The sequence below is a fragment of the Notothenia rossii genome (assembly GCF_949606895.1).
Source record: "Notothenia rossii genome assembly, chromosome: 4".
In the NCBI taxonomy this organism is placed as follows: domain Eukaryota; kingdom Metazoa; phylum Chordata; class Actinopteri; order Perciformes; family Nototheniidae; genus Notothenia; species Notothenia rossii.
Genome location: NC_136902.1, coordinates 34150519 through 34172837, shown reverse-complemented (window position 1 = coordinate 34172837; position 22319 = coordinate 34150519). Strand labels below are relative to the sequence as shown.

Genomic DNA, 22319 nt, shown 5'->3' with positions numbered 1-22319 from the left:
AACCAGGTGGAAGAGAGCTCTCTCCTGAGAGGCTCAAATAACCTCAGCTCAGTGAGGTTAAGGCACACCTTGATATGATCATTATAGTTATTAATGAGACATTAGAGACTAAATTATTAACAGGTATAAAATACTATATGACATTAACAAAAAAAAGTTGTTAAAAATAACAAGAATAGAGTTTGAAAGGTGAGTGATTTGGTAAAATATCCAAAAAGAAAAATCTGCTTACAGTTCTGTTTCATATGGGTGTTGAAAGATGTATCCATAGATCTCCTCATGTTGCTCTCAAAGTGCACCAGATTGATGCTTTTAACTTCAATATTTAAAAAAAATCTTCCTGGGGGAGCATGCCCCCGGACCCCCCGAGAGGAGGTTAGGTCCCCCCCACTTAAATCATGTTCACATGGATAGGATACTAAACACATTTGCACACATTTTGTGTCCATATCTTTCTGTTTTGGTGGTCATGCCACAACCGTGCACGTGAATGCATGCATGCATGCGTCAAACATGAGTCATGGTGAGATATCTGGATTAAGAGGTTGCTTTTTCTTTGCACAGCATGAAAGAAAGGCTAAATGAATGGGCTGTGATTTTAGTTTTTTTAAGCAGAGGTTGAGTTCAATAATTTGTACGGCCCTCGGAGGATGTTGTACAAATTGAAAGGAAAAAGGTTCCCCACCCCTGCTGTAAATAATAATAAAAACTCTTGATTTATAACTTAACATCTCTGTCTCCTATTGATCTGAGTAAATTATAAAGAACAGCCAGTTAATTGAAGGATTATAGCACAGGCCATTGTCAGATGGTATATTACGCTGTTTTTTTTCTGCTTCGAATAGTTCTCTCTTTTTTCACCATACCTGTGTTTGCATCAGTGTATTTAGGAAAATAAAAGATACCCACATCACCCTTACCTGACATGGCATAGATCTTGACCCAAAAATAAATGCTATAACTACAATGTTTCGATTGTATGCATCTGCCAACCAACCAAGTCGCAGTAAATTCCCACGTCTGTCTAAAACTTGTCCCTTTATCCCTTGATCCAATTTGATTTATTTGTAAAATTGTCATATCAATATATGAATCATTGAGGTATGACCGAAAATGTGCGCCAAATATAAATAATTTCCCGCCAACTTCTCTTCAGATTTTGTGTTCACACTAATTGGATTCAGGACAAAGTTCTCTTTGTCCATTGTTACTGGAAGTTAAAAAAGATGGATAAGAGCAACATTTTAATCTTGTTTCAAGGGCTAGAGAGAAGATGAATAGTTACGTTCAGAGCTGGAGCTGGGAGGCAATACACCTGGCTTAGCATAAAGACTATTAGAAGAGAAAGCTAGGGTAGAATTCTGCCCTGCTTAGAGGTTAAAACAATATTTGTAAATTGTATTGTGTTTGTTAATCTGTACACAAACCAATATCCCTATACAAAAGCTTGTCAATAAATCAACCTTGACTTTTGGTTTCACACAAGTCACAAAGATAGTTTGCATATCCCCTGTTGCCTTAAGAATCTCATTATTTTTAAAATGTATTGTAACATTGTTATCCGGCTAGTAGGGGTGTAACGGTTCATAAACATTTAGGCTCGGTACGAACCTCGGTTTTTAGGTCACGGTTCGGTACGTTTTCGGTACAGCAGAATAAATTATCACAAAACCTATAATATGTTTTTTTTTTATTATTATTATTATTAAACTGTGAATTATGTATCACTCAAATAAATAACAAATATAATAAAATAAACATTAAGGTGCAGCATTTCGAAGAAGTGAAATAATCTGTATTTGAACCCTACTGTACTAGTACCTAAACAGCCAGTTTGAAATTATGACTTGCTTGTCATTGTATTTTCATGTTTTTTTAAAGAAAAATGTACTTGTCCACATTGCTTGCCGAAAGGTAGTGATGGCAAAATGAAGCTTTGAATGAAGCATCAAACCACTTGGACAATTGTGTCGGAAATAGGTTAATTTCTCGAAGCTTCAGTTACAGCGACCTCTCCTGGCGAAGTGCAAGGCTGCAGTGGGTTTAACGTATCTTTGACTTGAAAAATATTCGATGCACACACACACTAAGACTAAATATCATGTTCTATTTGCAATTAAAGATTGATAATTGTGTGTATTGGGTTATTGAGAAAAGACTAGAGAGTGCTGGACATTTTTTGGGGTGGAGAGGGCCTTTTATCACTCATTAAAGTATTAAAGTTGAAAAGCAATGATTAAAAGTTTAACTATTCCGGGTATTGAACCAGCTGCGCGGAGGACATCGCCGCATCCTGGCCGCCGGCTCTATCCACTGAGTATCAATTCCTTAGACAATTGAAGTGTTTTTATATTACTCATTGTCTTTTTGTTAACAACTTCTCCACATTTCGAAGTGTTTCACGAGCAAGAACGACCTATTTTTCTTCCTGGCTTGCTCTATAATGATCCAATTCAAATGCAATACCAACAACAGCTCAACAGCAACAACGCAAATTACGACAACAACCCACACATTGCGCATTGTTTAGAGCGGTTATAAAGTGTTGAAGCGCTCAAATTTGAAACTGTTTCAACCTGTCAGAGTCGAGACGAGGCAGTGCATTGAATCGCGTGATTGGACCGCGAACCAGTGAGTTGATTCATTCAAGAAATGAAGCAGTTGCTGGTTCGGACGTCACATTTCACGTGATTTGAAGCAGTTGCTGCTTCGGACATCATATGTCACGTGATTTGAAGCAAGCTTCGAAGCACTGCTTCTATGGAATAGGAAGTCCAGGGTTGAAGCTCCGTTCGAAGCTTCAGTGTCAAACTGCCATCACTACCGAAAGGGCAGATCTGCTGGCACTAACAATGTCTCCTGCTGTGGAGAACACCCTCTCGCTAGGGACAGAGGTAGCAGATACAGCCAGGTAGCGCTTTGCTAACATGGCAACATAAGGAAATTTGGCGTTTGTAATAGCTTTGGCTCGGTCTGAACTTTTTGCGAGTCGTGGAGGCTTAAATGCTAGTGGGAGTTGGGTTTGCACTTCAGTCTTTTTTCTTTTGGTACCGGTGATATTCACGTTCGGGTAATGCCTTTTCAAATGAGTGTGCACGTTTGATGTATTGCCAGCCGCGTAACTAATTTTAGTTGAACAATGCCGACAAACAGCTTTGGTTCGGTCCACCTGTCTTTGTCCGTCATCCTTGTACGTAACTGCGAAACCAAAATGTTCCCAAACCGGAGACTTCAATGATGCTGGAAGATTTTTCGAGCTCAACTTTATCTGCGTTCGCCATTTCGCAGTTCCTCAAATTACTGACTACATGTGAACGCATCCCTCTGACCAGGTCTCATAGTATGCCTCTCGTCCAATGAAATGACTTGTCGCTCTATGACGCATTGAACCCAATGTGAGCAAATTACTCTGAATGCTGCGACGCGGCACCTGAGATGACTTCCAAAAAGTTGTTCACATTCTCAATTTTTTATGTTTAACGTTAAATTTGTACACACGTGTACCGAATCGAAAGGCCCGTACCGAATAATTTTGGTACGTTTACCGTTACACCGCTACCGGCTAATAATCACAATTTGGTTAAATGTCCTAAAAAGCAGTTTTTTTATTTTATGCAATTGAAAGGGAATACAGTTTTTGTTATACTCTGATTATGTAATCCTGTTATGTGTTATCCATTACTCCCATAGCCTGTTCATAATGGATGCTCAAATCCAAACCTGTAACCCAATGTTGTAATTATCTTCTGTATATCAGCACATGGCTTACCTAAGAAAGGATACGTTTTAAAATGGATTTGGCCATTAAATGCCGTTGGGTTGAGATGGACGGCCATGACCGTGTGATCAGCGGGGGCAGTTCAATCTTTCCTCTGATCTCCCCAGGAGACCGTTGGGGTAATTAGAGACCAGTGACCTTTATTTAGATGGTATGACTCCAGCCTTGCCTTTACTTGCCTCCGCCAATGAGCCGTTATTGGATTATAATTGACCTGATTATGGAAGTGGAATTTCTCAATGTAATGTGAATAGCTTAAGGATGAGACAAACGTGATGAACGGAAAAATAAAATGCATTGCCTTCTATCATTTCTTATGTGTATCAACCAGTGTGGTTATGGCTCATCCACCAATGGTTTCTGATAGCATAACCTGTAATGTTAACTGCTTTATCAAAAGGCGCTTTATAAATAGAATCCATTTAATTACATCAAATTCTACCTAATGTTAAAGCAATTTTCAAAGTTGAAAAAAAGATTCTTACAGCACCAACAGATAATTGCCACAGTTATAAAAATGACATGATTCTGAATCACATGCAATAAGCTTAAATCATATACTTTATATATAAGAATGCAGTCTTCCAGACGACTCATTTTAAAACCACAGCAGGCGGGAACAAACTAAAGCCATACCTGCTGTTCTATATCAAAACATTAACTCCTACCTGTTAGTGAGTCACAATCCTAAAGCAGATACTGCAAAATGAATGTACAGGAAGTATCAGATAAGAGTATGAAAACAACAATCATGACTCACTTACTTTGTAATGAGAAAATAAAAAGAAGAGAAAGAATATTCCTAATTAATTTGATACATGTGTTTGTATCTAATTTAACCTGGCCTGGTGGGAGCAGGGAGTTTGTCTCTCCACATATTTTAAATGGAGAGAGACCCTCCTGCATGTGGAAACTGTCAGTACTCCACTGGCAAATTATGTTACATAAGAGAAGTGGGATGTTTCGTATGGGGGCCTGATAGCCGTTTACATAGCCAAGGATAGAAATACAAGTAGTGTAAGTAGTATGGGGCTTCAGGAGCTGCAAAGTGAGAAAGAGAACATGAAGCAGCCAGAGAATTGCCTCCACCTCAATATTCTGTCCTAAAAAAAATCAACGTTTTAATGAGCCAATGTCACCAGTGGTTTTGTAATACTTCAGAAATGAAATGGTATCAATGTAATCTCAAATTTGCAGGGATTGGAGCCGGAAATTACCCTTTTTGAAGTGCAAAAGGGTCACTTCAGAGTGGAAAACAAAGACGATTGGGAATGAGAAGATAAATATCTCATGAATTCCATTATTTTGTGGGTCCAAAAAGAATGAATCGCACAGATGACTTTTGTCTCACAAAATGACCTAACTTTCTCTGCTTTCAGCCTTTAATCAGAGATTTCAATTCGACTACAATTCAAATGGAGAGCAATGTGACGCCGGGCTCGGGGAAATGCACGAGAGCCAATTCAGCCTCTCCAAGGGCAACATGAATGTAGGTGAGGTCACACATGACTGGAATATGTTAAAACACAGTCAAGACCAGACTGAATAAGAAAAGCATGAGCCTCCAGTCTAATAGCATCAAGGCCTAGCATTGTTTATCTTATTTTCAAAATAAAAAAATCTATCATTTAAAAAAGTGACACCTACTCAAACAGACTGACAGCGTAAATTGGTGCCCAGGATGCATGAGTGCTTTCTAACAGGGTTTACATAACTGCAATCCCGGTGAACAAATTATCAGCGTAAAATCAAGAAGTGATTGATAGATTCGATTATTATACTACACGTTGATGTCAACGCTGTTGCCAAGATTTATTCCGTCATGTCAAAAAGTAGAGCTGTATTTTAAAACCTCAACACGTTGTTATACTTAAATATCATGAATACTTTAGGTTTTTTGCAAAACAACATAAGAATGGCCAACAAGTATCATAATAAATAAAAATGAAGTAGCAAACAAATAAGAAGCCCTTCCTTAAATCCCATTTAGTTTCCCAATAGAGACAATAGTATTTTTGATAAATATTATAGTTATTGAACTCTTGTCCATTTGTAATAAGGCTTCTAGCATTCCACTACAGAATGATAGAAACCATTAAACTATTCACTAATCTGTGAATCATCATTGTTGGAGGCTAGCATATCATGTAGCATCTCAACAGTTATATCCTTTACCCTCAAAAATGCACCTGCTGCTTCCACTATTGTTTTCAGTCTTGAACTCTTTTTTGTTTGTTGCAAAGCAACATTCACCACTTTTCCAATGAAGGCCACACATTTGTACTTATTAACAATTAGTGCATCCTCTTCTATCACACACTTATGTGAACACTTTGTGGAGCTTTCCTTTGCCTGTGGGAGTTTGGGAACATCTTTTGAAGAGAAAATACTTGCTGCTACTTGGGATTTCCTAGCTATGTTTAGTGATACCTTTTCTGTTGCTTCAGCATATGACACTTTGTTTTGAACTTTGTATCCCTCTACCTCCTTTGCCTTTTTCTGCACTTAGCAGCTCTGATATGCAGCACTATGTTCCCCACCACAGTTACAACATTTCACCTTAGCACCTGCAGCACAACTACCATATTCATGTTCCCCCGCACATTTTGGACACCTAGGCTTTGCTGCTTTGCACTTGTCTGCCACATACCCAATCCTTTGGCATTCAAAGCAGCGCAGAGGTTAAGGGATGAATTCTCTAACTGGAAAGCTCATGCAACCTTCATTATCTTCTGTTGAATTTCCTCCTCAAACTGAAGAAGAACAGACAAACTACCCACTAGCTTACCCTGATACCTAGTAGGAAGACGCTTAACTACAGAAACTTTGCCACCTTTCATTTCTTTCTTGAGTTCTTCAATACTGATTTCCATGGGAACTCCACTGATCACTCCACGCATTTTCCGATTTGCTCCGGGAACATGGTATTTAATTGGAACTTCATTCAGGGTCTTCATTTTCAACAACTTTTCCTGTTGTCTTGCGTTTATCATTTCTACCAACATCCGTCCTTTCTCAGAAATCTTGCATATTTTATCAATCCAATTTCTTTATGAATCGCTTTAGTCAGGGCCACTGGGTGTAATTTATTTGCGGTTTGTTCACCAAACTCCATAATCACTTTCCACTCTTCATTCTTAATCTTTTTCTTTGTTCTCTTCATTTCATTCTGCGAATCAGACTCACTGAGAATGTCACTTGACATGTCTATCTTCTTTCTTGAACTCTTTGCTCTTACTTCGTTCCATCCTCCTTCTCCTTCAGATGCACTTTCCATATCATTGCTTCCAATATTCACCACTCCAGGACTCAAAGACGTCATTCCACCGAGGGCCTGACGGTAACTTCCTGCTACCCACTCTGACCCTCGCCCAGCCATCCACATGCGCCTCTCAGGTCGGCTGTTCCGCTCTGACAGTGGCAACCTTGACTCTCTCACGCCTTACTGCAGAGAATGGCTTTTGAACAATCCTCACCTGGTGGAACATACCACCTGCCCAGTTAATTATAGGGGGAGCTAATCAGGGCAAGCATCTAAATCACATAGAATAATGACCATACCATTAGAACAATATCCCAAAGTTACTGCTGAAATCACAATCTATATCTAGACAATCATTACATACCAATGAGCACACAACATTTTACATAATGTGATTCACTGCCAATCAATCTTTCCTGTCTTGCCACATTTTGGCAGAGCCCGGCCCCTCCCTGCTCAGCGGACACAAGGCTCACCTGTCAGCACTTTCACTGATCTACCACAGAATCAGGCAGAACAATTACGATACTTTAAATAAAATAAAAGCAAACTAACTTAAAATCGTTTAAATCATTTAAACACTTTACAAATACACTTTGTTGATAATGTATCAAATAAACTAAAATGTTTGTCTGAAATATTATAATGAAGCGGATAGAAAAAAAAATGTAATGTTTGGAGATAGGGCCTTTGAGAAAAGAGAAGGCAAACTGTTAATGTTAGCAAACTTATACAATTGCTAACATCTTTATTAATAAGGAAAGATATATGCTGCCTAAGACGCTATAGCAGTAATAACTGACTGAAAGATGTTAAACAATTCAGAATTTGTGGGAATTCCCTCATACTTCACGCGTAGTGTTTGAGCCACTGTTGATTCAGCTTTAAAAACATTGCGTTTTTTGAGAAATTTGCAGGGAAGTAAAAAAAAAGGAAACAGACAAGTATGAGAAACTACAAAATTGAATAAAGACTAAGAAGACATTTGACACTCCAATCCTGAATAGTCTTTGTAAAGCACATTAAACTAATCATAAAAAGCCAACTGTCGATGCCGAAACTGAAAAAAAGGATTACTAGAATAATATTAAAAGGAAAGCTAGAAGATCCGGAAGCTTCTTGCTTTTAAAGTTGAGAAGTACTGAAGTGAACATTTCTCAATGTTTATTTCAAACATCATTAACAAATCACTTCAGCTTCTTCACTTCAGACACAGTCTTCGTAAAGGTATCCATCCTCCATGTGTGGGCGGATACAGAGAGGCATCAGGTAATTTGATGGCAGTGTGAACGAAATACATTTAATTTACACAACGACCAGGCGACGTGATACAACATCCCCAAGGACAAACACTGAGTCATCAATAACTTAGATAAGGAGAAGTGCCTCAGATTCTTTGCTTTAGTATCTAGGCACATTCTTGTACAGAGCGGCAACACAACAGAACTCAACATCAGATACACACACTTGGGGTTCAAAAAGGTGGATGACTAAAACTCAAAAGCTGATAAAAAGCTTTATATAATTTTCCCCATCGCGTTCAGGAGGAAAATCTAATCACAGACGAGTCCTCACCTCTGAATACCTTAGATGTAATAAACAAATCAGTTATGCAATACTGTACAGAAATGAGAGTGAATATCTAACTGGGTATCATCAAATATCATCTGAATAGCATCAAAGGGTCCCAGCTTTTGGTATCTGTCTCTAATTTGCTCTATTTTTGTACGTGTCCCAAATGTGCAATCGTGTGCTTCCATCTTTCATGTCGGTGTTGTTATCTCGGTCTCCGCGCTGTGGATCTGTCGTTGATCACTAACTTTGATCCCTGAGAACCCCACATGAAGATATGCACTCTCATCATCATAGATACGGGCTCTCAATGAGCTACTAAACAGTCCATGGTATGTCAAGTTTTTCTCAAACTTTGGAACAAGCAAGAATCGTAACGTGCATTTGCATACATGTGTTTATTTTTTACATCAAAACTTCCAAATATGGCAAAAAAAGTTTGTATTATTGCGGTCAATTGATTGAAATGTAGGTCAAACTTGGTAACATTCATTATTAACATTAAATGTTTTCAACGCGGTAAGGGTCCAGGATCAATCACGTGCATTAACTTGTTAAGCCTAGATTTTAAAATTGGCTGATGAATTGAGTATTGGTATTTTAAATGGCATCATACATAAAGCATTTGTCTTAAAGAGAGAGAGATGCAGCGTGTCTGTGAGGCCCCGCCCCTTCACGCAGATGATAGAGAGATCTCGTTTAAAATATATTGAAAGTTAGAAACGGAGATGGTTAGATAAAATGTGCAAGATAACGTTTATATAGCATTTCTTTATTGTTGAAATGATGACATTTCATAATGGGATACAATTGCCTGCTGCTGCTGAAGGCATGGGGCAAGTGACTGGAACAAGTTTTAAACGTTATTACATTGTTTCAGATAATTATAATTAATAATAATAATAATAATAATAATAATTCATTATATTTAGAGGCGCTTTTCAAAGCACCCAAGGACACCTTACAATTCATAACATATTCTAAGGAAAGGTTTAAGACAGTGCAAGAGGACTGTAACAGGGAACATGTTGGGAAACAGGAGACATGTAGCACTACAGTGAGTAGGCTGATGTGAATAGGTGGGTTTTGAGGAGGGAAGTGAATGTGGTGATTGTGTCAGACTGTCAGATGTGAAGGGGGAGAGAGTTCCATAGTTTGGGAGCAACTAAAAGCCAGAGCCCCCATGGTGACTGCGTGTGGTGGGGACAGTTAGCAGGCCAGCAGAGAAGGAGCGGAGGGAGCAAGAGGGGGTGTAGGAGGTCAGCCAGAAAGGTGGGGGCCAGGTTGTGGAGGGCTTTGAATGTGAGCAGGAGGGTTTGGAAGTCTATCCGGTATTTTACAGGTAGCCAATGCAGACGGATGAGGAAGGGGTGATGTGGTCAGAGGATTTGGTGCGGGTGATGATCCGGGCAGCAGAGCTCTGAATGATTTGAAGTTTATTGAGGAGTTTGATAGGAAGGCCTGAGAGCATGGTATTACAATAGTCAATACGGGATGTGAGGAATGCATGAACCAGGACTTCAGTGCTGGATTGAGACAGGAGTCTGGAGAAGAATGCAGTCCAGGTGATGGCTTTTATGTGGGGTGCAGATGAGAGGGAGCTGTCCAGAATGACACCAAGATGTTGTGTTTGAGTTGTTGATAAGCCATCAAAAGAGTAAAATAAGTGTCTCCTGTTCACCAAAACATACCCATCTGTTATGGAAAAATAAAGTATTCCAAAAGTATTCTTAAAGTAATCTGAATACGTTTTTTAAGACACGTAACTGTATTCGGAACAGGCTCGAAAATGACATTCCCAGAACAATTGACTATATCTTCACTTCTAAAAGGGGTAAATTAATAATCTTTTTTCTCAAAGCAATGATAAACCTGTGAGTTGGATGTAGAAGAGTCAGAATCAATATACCGTAATTTTTCGGACTATAAGGCGCACCTGAATATAAACCGCAGCAGCTAAATTGAATGATGTGTACATATATAAGCCGCACTGGACTATAAGCCGCAGGTGTTTTAATGTTTAATTACCATATGTAAGGGTTCGTGCACAGAGGGGATTGTCGGGAAAGAGATGGCTGTTTGAGAAAGCTCCCATTTATTAACATTTCAACAAACAAGTTGCATATTTGCATAACGTATTCAAGTGTTACCATTTAGTGCAATAGTAGCTACAGAACATGTACTGTGCTGTGTAAACTGTACTGTATCACATAGCGTTTCAGACACACAAACTTTTCAACTTTCAAACTTAAACGGTGCGCTCCCAGCGCACGTACCGGCAGTGATCTACAGCAGTGGTTTTCAACCAGTGGTACGGGGACAAACTGTCTCGCTCTCGTAATGTCTGTCTGTCTTGCTCTCGTTCTGTCTCTCGTACCACTCTCGGTTCCACTTTTAATTTTGCGCGCTACAGTACCTGTCTCACTCTTTTCCGGCCTCCAGCTTTTCCTGCAGTTGCATAAATGCTTGAGCTACGTTTTTATTATAATTACTGGGAAATCTGCCTATTATGTTTTCGTCATTATGACAACAAACACACACTTGCAACTGATAACACTGGCAATGATTTTAGATGTATTAGACCAGTGGTCGCCAACCAATCGATCGCGATCGATCGGTCGATCGTGAGTGTGGTGCGGGTAAATCGCGGACCGTTAAAAACAAAAAGTAACAAAAGAAAGAAAAAGAAAATTTAAATAATAATGTTTGAAAAATACGTTTTTAGATGTAAACCTATCATCCACCACCCCGTTAGCAGGTGCCACTTGATTGACGTATATTTGAGACACCTCAATAATATAATACATTAACCGTGCTTTACGTGAACCTCATCATGACACAAGAGATAATGGCAGGACTGTAATTCTTATTCCACCTTCTTGTTGGAATTGGTTAAATGGCACCTCACTTGAGAATCAGCGCTACCAAATCGATATTCGTATTAAAGGACTGGATAAAAACATGCATTATTTGAACCTTTTTGAACTATTTCTGAGGATTAGCTGTCAAAAGTGTTTTTGATTCACTTTCTATTAACTGACTTATTGATAAATTGATCAAATTATCTTAAATTGGAAGTGGGTTCAAGTGACCTGTGTCTACCAAGTCAAATTCATCCACCCTGAATTGAATTGTTTGAGCGTTGTAGGCACTTTAATTGGCCCTGGTGATGGTTAAAACAGCAGGGTGTAATGTGTGTATGTGTGCAGTTTCATTTTCTGTTTATCAATTTAGTATCTGAAGTGACTTTATCTCTATTGTGTTTCTCAATTACCTCTCGCTATTTGGCAAGTAGCTTAGGAAGACACAGCTGCCATTTTAGTTTCAATCCCTTTCGTAATGTTTTTATTTTAGAGTTAACTTCAACATATTTAAATAAAAGGGACTCCTCAAATCTCTCATCGAGAAACTCTTAATGTCCTCATTGAACCTTGTGTATTTTTGGTCTCTTGGCCCTGAAGTAACTATATTTAGAGTTACAAGTTAGGCGTGTATAATTTGATTAAATGGTTTACATGAGAGGTGGAAAAAGGAAACACTGATTGAGTAGGCCGTTTTCTCCCCTGTATGGAACCTGCTCTGTTAATGACTTCCTTCCTGTCATAAACTGCACTCATTTTACAGTCATGGCATTTGCTCCCATGTTACTTTGCTGCCAAATATCCGAAAGCTGAGACTGGACGGTCACAAAAAAGCTGGACGCAAACAGAAGGGAGCAGCTTTGGCCGTGGACATGTCAGTTCACAGAATGTTTAAAAGGTTGGTGGTCCAACTTATGTATCCGACCCATGTCCAAATAATGTTAGACAATAATAGCAACATTTTGTTGAAAAAAGTGAAGTTCTAGATTTTCTGTGATGATAATGTTCAGAGAACATTAAAGAACTGTTAAAGAACTGCAGCGCGGCTACTGCAATTTCCACTTCCACTTTATGCAATTATGTTAGTGAACATGTTGTCAGAAAGAGGGTTGTTAAGCCTGTCAGCTTCCTTTCAGTTTTCCCTTGGTTTGAGAGTTAATGTGCAACAGTTAGAACAAATCATGATAGATGGAAGGAACATAGCCATCTATAATGTTGCACTTTACATAATCATACTACATGAAAACACACACATGAACAATCTAAAACAGGAACCGTCAGGACCCCTGGAAGTTCAAGGTGGCACCTTAAAAAAAGGAGTAGCTCTACTCATCTCATTGTATACCTGTATAATGAAAATAAAGGGTTCTATTCTATTCTATTCTAATACAGTAATGGACACAGGTTTGCTTTGCCTATTGTCTGCCATGCCCTATTTTCCTCATGTAGTCTTTGTGTCAGGATTCTCATGTTATGTCACGTTTGTAGTTTTGCATGTCTGGTTATGGGTGTTTTCCTCCTTGTATATTGTCTGGTCCTTCTTCCTGTGTTTTTCCCCTGTCGTTAGTTTCCCTGGTGTGTCTAATTGTCTGATTGTGTTCACCTGTCGCCCTTGTGTTTCTCCTCCCCTGCCCGGCTGTTTCTCGTCTTGTGATTACCCCTCCCTGTATTTAGTCTTGTCTCTTCCTGTGTTCAGTGTGGGTTCCTCTTTTGTTGGTGACTGTGTTCACCGGGGAGTGTTCAGTTTGTCTATATTATCCTTGAAATAAAGGCATTTTCAGCGTTATCTGCATTTGGGTCCTGATTGCTTCACTCACCGTAACAGTACGAACCCAACCAAGGATGGGCCCAGCAGATCCTTTTGAGCTGGAATTAATCAGTTTTTCCTTTTCTTTGGCTGGCTGCTCTGATAAGTGGAGGGGGGCGTCCGGAGTTCAGCAGCGAGAGGCTGCTCTGGCTGAGGCGCACCAGATGGCTATGGAGAAACCAGGTTTAGTGAAATTCTTACCTGGCTGGATTTTGGACTTCCTCTCGTGTGTGATTCCCGGCCTGCTAGCCCCAGGCATGCTAGCTCCCTGCCTCCCAACTCCCAACCTGAAACCATACGCCTCGGTGTGTTCCGTCTGGAGTCAACCTCTGCTTCTTCCCCAGTTCTTGCTCCTGTCCAGGAGCTGTTCTCTGGAACTCGTCTGGCTTTTGGAGGTCCACGGAGCCTCCAAAAGGCTCCTAAGAGAGGGAATCGCAAGTCCAGGCTAGCAGCCCGAGCCCCAAGAGCCATGGTTCCGGCCCCAGTTCTGGCCCCAGCAGCCATGGTTCCAGCCTCAGTCCTGGCCCCAGCAGCCATGGTTCCGGCCCCAGTTCTGGCCCCAGCAGCCATGGTTCCAGCCCTGGTTCCGGCCCCTGCAGTCATAATCCCTCCTCCTATCCCTTCTTTAGACCCTTCTCTAGTCCCTCCTCTAGTCCCTTCCATAGTCCTTCCTCTGGTCCCTCCTCTAGTCCCTTCTTTAGTCCCTTCTCTAGTCCCCTCTCTAGCCCCCTCTCTAGTCCCCTCTCTACTCCCCCCTCTTGTCCCTTCTCTAGTCCCCACTCAAGTTCCCTCTCGAGTCCCCTCTCAAGCCCCCTCTCCAGTTTCCTCTCAGGTCCCCTCTCGAGTTCCCTCTCGAGTCTCCTCTCGAGTTCCCTCTTGAGTTCTCTCTCCAGTTCCATCTCAAGTCTCCACTCAAATCCCTACTCAAGTGACGTTGGAGGTTCCGCTGGGGTTCCTGCCAACCCTATGTTCTGTGCCGTTGGAGGTCCCGCCGACTACTCTTCTGCCGGGGGTCCTGCCAACTCTATGTCCTGTGCCGTTGGAGGTTTCGCTGGGGTCCTGCCAGCTCCATGTCCTGTCCCGTTGGGGGTCCCACCGACTGCTCTTCTGCCGGGGGTCCTGCCAACTCTATGTCCTGTGCCGTTGGGGGTCCCGCCGACTACTCTTCTGCCGGGGGTCCTGCCAACTCTATGTCCTGTGCCGTTGGAGGTTTCGCTGGGGGTCCTGCCAGCTCCATGTCCTGTCCCGTTGGGGGTCCCGCCGACTACTCTTCTGCCGGGGGTCCTTCCAACCCTATGTCCTGTTCCGTTGGAGGTTCCGCTGGGGGTCCTGCCAGCTCCATGTCCTGTCCCGTTGGGGGTCCCGCCGACTACTCTTCTGCCGGGGGTCCTGCCAACCCTATGTCCTGTGCCATTGGAGGTCCCGCCGACTACTCTTCTGCCGGGGGTCCTGCCAACCCTATGTCCTGTGCCATTGGAGGTCCCGCCGACAACTCTTCCGCTGGGGGTCCTGCCAACTCCTGGTCCTCTTCCATGGGGGATCCTGCCGAAGCCTGTCCCACCGGCTCCGGTTCCTGCCCGGCCTCCGGAGCTGTCCCGTCAGCACCTTCCTGCCCGTCCTCCGGAGTTGTTCTATCGCCACCTGCTTCGCCCTCGAGCCCTGCCCCCTGAGTGCCGCGGTCTTCGCCCTCATGCTCGGCTCCCTGAGAGCCGCGGTCTGCACCCTCGAGCCCGGCCCCCTGTGTGCCGCGGCCTTCGCCCACTTGCTCGGCGCCCTGAGTTCGCCCGCTGTGGCCTTCGCCCCTCCATGGATTCTGCCTTCTCGGCTTCTGCCTTGCCCCGGGCCGTCCGCCCGAGATCCCTTCCGGGCCCTCCACTCTGCTCCTGGGCTGTCAGCCCAAAACCCGTCCTCCAGACCCCCTCCACCCACCCTGGTGGCCCTAGTTTTGTATCCCTCCTCCGGACCCCCTCCACCGACCCTGCTTGAGGTTTTGGACTTTTGTGGGGTTTTTTAGGGACGTCTTGAATCCATCCCTTGAGGGGGGAGTTCTGTCAGGATTCTCATGTTATGTCACGTTTGTAGTTTTGTATGTCTGGTTATGGGTGTTTTTCTCCTTGTATATTGTCTGGTCCCTCTTCCTGTGTTTTTCCCCTGTCGTTAGTTTCCCTGGTGTGTCTAATTGTGTTCACCTGTCGCCCTTGTATTTCTCCTCCCCTGCCCGGCTGTTTCTCGCCTTGTGATTATCCCTCCCTGTATTTAGTCTTGTATCTTCCTGTGTTCAGTGTGGGTTCGTCTTTTGTTGGTGACTGTGTTCACCGGGGAGTGTTCCGTTTGTCTATATTATGCTTGAAATAAAGGCATTTTCAGCGTTATCTGCATTTGCTGCTTGCTTCACTCACCGTAACACTTTGTTTGACTTCCCAGCTGGGGTTCACAATAACGGCCAAGCAGCCTACATTAAGTCTATACCGATTGACAGTCCTTTCCCACACTGCTAATGTCTAAAGCTGTATCTCCAATGCATGGTACGACACAGCTTCTTAGCTCGACCTGCTCCTTATTGGTTTCCCATTGGTAAATACCATGGACTATTGTGAATAGTGGTACCACCTTGGACCAGTTTGTGAGTTGACCCAATGCTACAAATAGGAGTTCAACACACGGATTAGAAATTGGTCAGTGATAATCGTCACACCGTCAATAGCGACAGTTAAAAAAAAGACTTTTCTTTGTTTGGTTAATGATGAAGGGATTCAGCAAGTGTTGGGTTATATATAGTTTATTGGCATTTCAATGCAACGTTGCTTCGATGATCAGCTAAGTTTGTATCATCCACAGTAGGCTATAATATCATTCTGAAAGATACAAGGTAGAGCAAGATGGTCTTTGGCTCTCTGTAAATTGACTTGGCTCAGTTCGCCCAATGAATATGTTGATTCAACCGCTGGAATACTAATAGTAATAATTAAGTTTGGCCCCTTAATTAGTTTGCATGCAAATGCAAGAATTAAATAAGACTATGCATGCTTAAAAATTTACCTTGAATCTTTACCTTCCCACTTTTCTGTGGTGGGAAGCTTTTTTGTGATACAAGGTGGCTCATATACCAATTCTCCCTGTCTGTAGCTCCTCAGGCATGCACTCACATCTGCGGCCAGTTTCAACCACCATCACCGAGTCACCGAGTTAGACAGCTGTGCTCTGCAGCCGTGATTTGTGTAATTCATTTTAAAGCAATACCGTCGTGCTGATTCGGGGTACAATTTGTCTGAGAAAGTTGTACCTAACGGGCTCTCAAAGGTACCACACTGCTTTTCTGTTCAGACAGTTTCAGTTGGTTGAAAGCTTGAGTGGGATAAGGGCAGAAGGGATAAAAACCAAAAATCTCAAGCAGAGCAGTAAGGGTTGTCAGGTGAGGCACTCTCCGTAATGTTCTGTACATGGCTCTTTGCCCTTTGGAAGTTTTTTGCGGAGGAACAAATGCAAACAGTCTTGTTGTCACCAAGTTTTAGACTAATGCATTTTCTTGGCATTCTTCTACACTCTTGTCTCTTTAAAAAATGTGTTCAGAGGCATCTTTGAATCTAAAATGATTGTTTTATTATTATGGATTTATTTGGAGCAGAAGGCAGTTTTTCCTCACGACAGTACTTGAGAAGTGCATCAATTGATCACTTGTAACTGGCAGTTAAGTTTCATTTGTAATTTTTGCATCTACGAACATCTTCTGTCCCAGTTTCACTCTCTAACGAACACTTTGATAGCCTGCACCATGCTTTTTGAGTTGATTTAATGTCATATAGCTGTTTACGTATTAAAACTGCCTTTCTTGGCTTTGCATATTTTATTATCTCCACTGAGAAAAATGTTTTACTTTGAAAATAAAATGAATATTGTAAAGCTTCTCTATGATGCTCATTGTAATAAACTAGTGGAGTGAAAATCGGGTTACTTCCGGCAAAGAGAAGAAAATATGAACAAATACCCCCTGTAAAAACCTTCAGAATATAGGAATTAAACTAAAACGTTTATTGTCAATAAATGCTGCTGAAGTGGAGATTTCTGGCATTCAAAAGACACTACAGGTGACTAGGGTACATATGTTTTACTATTCGTTATCAGAATTCATAGTTATACATGCAAATAAGGAATTATCAAATGCTTACTTTGATAGAAAACTAGACACATAAAAGAAAAATGTAATAAAATAAACAAATAAAGGAGTAGTATTTGTTTTCTCTCCTAAAGAAACTCAACCTATATAGGCAAAGAGGCCAGAAAAAAGTCCAGGCAAGAAATAACAGGCTGTTCTTTTCCTGATTGTAATGGATTATGAAGAGTCCCTTTTTGCTGTGGCAGTCGTAGTACCAAATTGATATTTGTTTCTGGTTTCCATGAAGACATACAGTACTTCTGGTAGTCTTTTCTATACTGGGTTTTACTATAAGGATTAAGGATTTTCATCGACATAACTAAACTGTAGCTATGTTCGTTTGACAAATAAAGAACCTTGAGGATGAAAATGTAATTATTCTAGGATCATACACAGCCTAAAACTTGAAAAAACATGATCTGTAGAACTAAATGTCAACAGTACAACCAGCCTTATGTCTTCATTAGAAGGTTATCAGTGGTTACTGGCCACAGCTATAATGGGTATACAGAGGCAGGCTTTTTAACCCTTACATTTTATTCCATCTTCACTGCCATATTCCTTCCCTTAATCCCTTCCCCCGTCATTTTTCTTAATGTTTGACAAGCTCAGCCACTCTCAAATCCTGACCTTTATGCAACCTTGACTTTTCAATCCCTCCTTAGTTTTGCCCTTGTTCTTTATTCTCCCTCTTTACTCTTTTAGTTGTCATCCGTCGATAGCTCTGACCTTCTTGGTTTCTTATCAGTGTAAGAGCCAGAGGACACCCCTCATTATATCATAATGCTTTTTCTCGTGTGCAACAAATGCTCTTTAAAAAAAGAGAAAGGAAAACTTTATATATAGAGTGGCTATTTAGGGAATAAATAGTTCATTCCTTAAATCATAACTGCAAAAAATATCAATGTTTTCATTAATGGCAGCGTTAAATACCATAAATACTTCATACATACCAGGATCTGACTTGGAGAATGTATCCACATCCAGCAGACTCCTGTGGAAACAGCAGAAGAGAAAGTTAAACAGTTATCCATTCAGAGTTTCTTTTTCATTTTGAGAAAATGTATTAATTCATTAACATTTCCTATATTCAATTTTTTTCTTTTCTGCTCCCTTGAGTGTTTTTGAAAAGTCCCAGCTAAGCCCCTGAGAGTTAGGTCATGGCAGATTTAAATTGCTCCCTAACTTATTCTGTGTAACTCCAATCTAAAAAATACTGTGCTGCAAAGCCATAGTAAGCCACATAAATGAGACTCCTGCAGGTTACCATTGCAAGCTGATGAAAACCCCCAGGGAGATGAAGAAGTAATTAATGTTAATGGTGGTTTCAGTGTTAGTTACTGAGCAGCAAGGGGCTGGTATTCAGAATCTGTTGCATTCAGACAGAGTTCAGCTAACTTTTCCCTTGAGTCTTTATATCGAGCTAAGATAACCAAATGCTGACTGTAAAACGTCATTATGTATCTTTCAAAATAAATTAGGGTTGGAAAAGTTCCAAAAATGTAAAATAAACTATCAACCATGACTCATTCACAAAGTTGATACGACATTTCAGGGAACCAAATTAATCGCAACCTTAAAATGATAGATTTCTCCAGGTTTGAAAAGAGTTTGGAACGCTCAAACGATATATAAAATAGGTCTGGTTTATAATTTTTTGAATGCAGGTTTTACATATTACATTGTTAAGCTGCTGGCTGTAGCATCGGTTCTTGTTTGACTCAACATCTTACAAAAGGTAAAGTGGATAGAAAAATGTTGTGCATTCACAATAATCTCTCGAGCATAGCCAGGAATAATCATGAATAAACCCTCTGACACTATTTTTAATCTTTTCATTTGCCGGGTTGGAGACTTCCTTTACCATTTACCGTGTAGCCTACCATTCCTTTACAGTGAGGTTGTCTGACTACTTAAAGTCTGTCTCATCGCAGGAGGGACTATAGGGGAGCGGCAGGTATTCATAATTCATGTGTTGAATTGAAGAGCCAGTCAGGTTGACAGTCCACAAAAACCCTGACGGAGTTTCACTGCTCCGCCAGTTAGTCAGCAGAGCAGCCGACCATTCAGCCAAAGCAACCTGGCACGAGAGAGTACATTCACCAGGGCTGTTTTTGTTGTTACGAGGGTGATAAAATCAATATCAACAATGTATTTCACCATAATTACCCCTGACGTGTTATAAGCATATGTTTATGACCTGCACCAGGCATTAGATAATCTATAACCTGATGCTATTAGAATTCACCTGCAACATCAATAGTTAACCATGCATGTCCGTAAATATGGTATTCTACTGGCTCATTGGCCGGACCTTGAGCAGAAGTGGAGACAATTGATGGGATTCTTTTATCTCTTTGGCGAATATTGGACACAACTGATGGGATTTACCTGAGAGCAAAGGGCACCGGGGGATAAAAGGTCATACATTATAGATAGGTAGATAGATAGATCCCTATATTTAATAAAAATGGTCTTTTGGTTTACACAAGCAAATTGGACAATTTACAAAAAGAAAAAAGACAATTTACAAAAAGAAATCATTTAAAATGTGTATTTAAAAAAAAGAAGGTGTACATCTGGTTGTACTACCCTCAACATGTTTTACATTAGAGTAAGAGGAAATTACATCCACACACACACACACACACACACACACACACACACACACACACACACACACACACACACGCACACACACACACACACACACACACACACACACACACACACACACACACACACACACATAATTAACTTATTTTACGTTGATCTCGCTTGCTTGTCAATCTGAATTTCGTATTAGACAGGTTTTTCCCAGTGATCCAAGCTCTTAATTTGGGTTTGGTGAATAAACACATCTGTATGAATTTGTATGAGTTGGACCTTACCGGCACGAAACGGTAACTTCTATTTTAGTTGCAGGGACTCTGGTGTTGAGAGGATCGAATTCCCCTATTGATGCCATCATCTCGACCCGCGACGCTAATGAGCATCCGCGGAAAAAAGAAGATGAAGAAGAAGAAGAAGAAAAAAGATCTGATCATTCATTCACAATAGGATCGTGATTGCAGTAAATCCATTGTGGAAGAATCTTCTTCTGGTGTTTCGCTTCGGGAGCCGCGGAGGAGGGAAAGAGAGAAATAAACGGACTGAGAGAGAAGGAGAGAGAAAGAGAGAGAGGGAGGCAGGGAAAGTTGAGAGGCAGATTTAAAGTTCATTCATCCTTCATGGCGTGTTCGCGGTGCGCTCCCGGTGTCCGCCCGGTGCGGAGGAGAGCGCAGCCAACAGGAGCAGTGGCGACTGGTCATTAGGGGCAGGTGGGACAGAGCCCCATCTAGTGTCAGCAGAAAGTATTAAAAATAATGATTACAAAAAAATGCAAAAAATAAATAAAAAAATACCTAAAATATATTTTAAGATCATGTTTAATCATCTGATTCGTCTGTACATTGCTGTTTTAGTCTGTGTTCTTCTAATTAGTGTCTACAGTGTGTGCCTATTGAGCTGTTTAGAGCCATGTGGGACAAAACCCGATCATGCCCTCCCTCTCACTGAACGGTCACTGTAAAAACTACACTGCGTATGCTCAGAGTATTTAATGTGTGTGGCAAAGAAATTATGACCATAGGGGCAGAGTGCTGCCATCCCCACCATACGTCATCTCACATAATTCAGAGCTGATTGGCTGTAAGTACGTGTGCCACGAAAAGTCTGGTGTGTGAATAGGAGGAGAGAGACGCGTCCCAAAACCAGGAAGTAAGCTGCGCATGGGTTCCCTCCACAAATAGCAATGAGATTTCTCCATAGGATTTTAGAAAATAGCTCAAAATAAGATCTGTGGGAAACGTACCTGTTAGATAAATGCACATTTTGTTCAGCCGGATAATATCCACATGTCTACCCTACTTTTATAATTTTCGAATCATAAATCTATCGATTAGATTTATGATAGACTTTTGAAACTACAAGAAGATAAGGAGGACTTTTACAAACAAGTAATAGAGATTTTTGTCCAGAAGGACAGCCAAAAGGACTTCATCTTCAAGTCAAGGTAAGACCGCAATTTGATTGAAAATGGGATCTTACTAAGAGAGAACAATTCAATATTTAAATGATAAAATTGCATTTTATTAGGGTATCCTTTTGTTGAACTGTCTGTTTAAAATTAATCGAAGCATCAGACATACATATAGAAACGCCACTGAACAGGAGGCACCGGCAACAGCACGGCGCTTTTCTCTATCCCCTCCCTCTGTGTGTGTGTGTGTGTGTGTGTGTGTGTGTGTGTGTGTGTGTGTGTGTGTGTGTGTGTGTGTGTGTGTGTGTATGTGTGTGTGTGTGTGTGTGTGTGCGTGCTTGCGTGCGTGTGTGCGTGCGTGTGTGTGTGTGTCAGTTATTCAATTACATTTGGTCACTGTTACTAATCTACGCAGTTCTTCAAAAAATGTCATAGTCTTTGATTCATTTTTATTTCTCCGACTCCTACAAAGGTTTTTGCGCCTGACAACTTAACAGCTGGAATTAAATTAAACCCAATCATGATAATGTTATTATTACAATTTAATGTTGCCATATAATCTTTATTTGTGCACCAATAAGCAACAGTACATCAGGGATTGATAGAGTAGCTCAAAAGAGTAAAAGGAGATGCATGTTAACAAAATGTCCACTACAGTGGACATTTTCAATGGGCTGGGTCCCAGGAGGATATACAGTCTTTAATTAACTATTTGTAGAGAATAACGAGTAATGAATATACTTTATAGGGATCCTATTAATATCTAATAATAAAAATAATAAAATGCAATAACGTGCTTTAACCACTAGGTGTCCCTTTCTATCAGCTCTGCACCGTTATGGTGTAAATACAGCCTATCTACCAA

The 22319-nt window shown here is 41.0% G+C and overlaps 1 protein-coding gene across 1 annotated transcript in view; it reads right to left on the bottom strand.

The window, feature by feature from the left end:
* Nucleotides 1-20972, bottom strand: part of LOC307036900 (copine-9-like) — a 140557-nt gene extending 119585 nt beyond the window's left edge. The window contains exons 1-2 of the mRNA XM_079677528.1: nucleotides 20325-20972; nucleotides 18387-18427 (exon numbers count right to left, since the gene is read on the bottom strand). Coding sequence (XP_079533654.1) covers nucleotides 18387-18427; nucleotides 20325-20404 — 121 coding nt within the window. The 5' untranslated portion in view covers nucleotides 20405-20972. The remainder of the gene's footprint in view (nucleotides 1-18386; nucleotides 18428-20324) is intronic.
* Between the last annotated feature and the right edge of the window lie 1347 nt (nucleotides 20973-22319).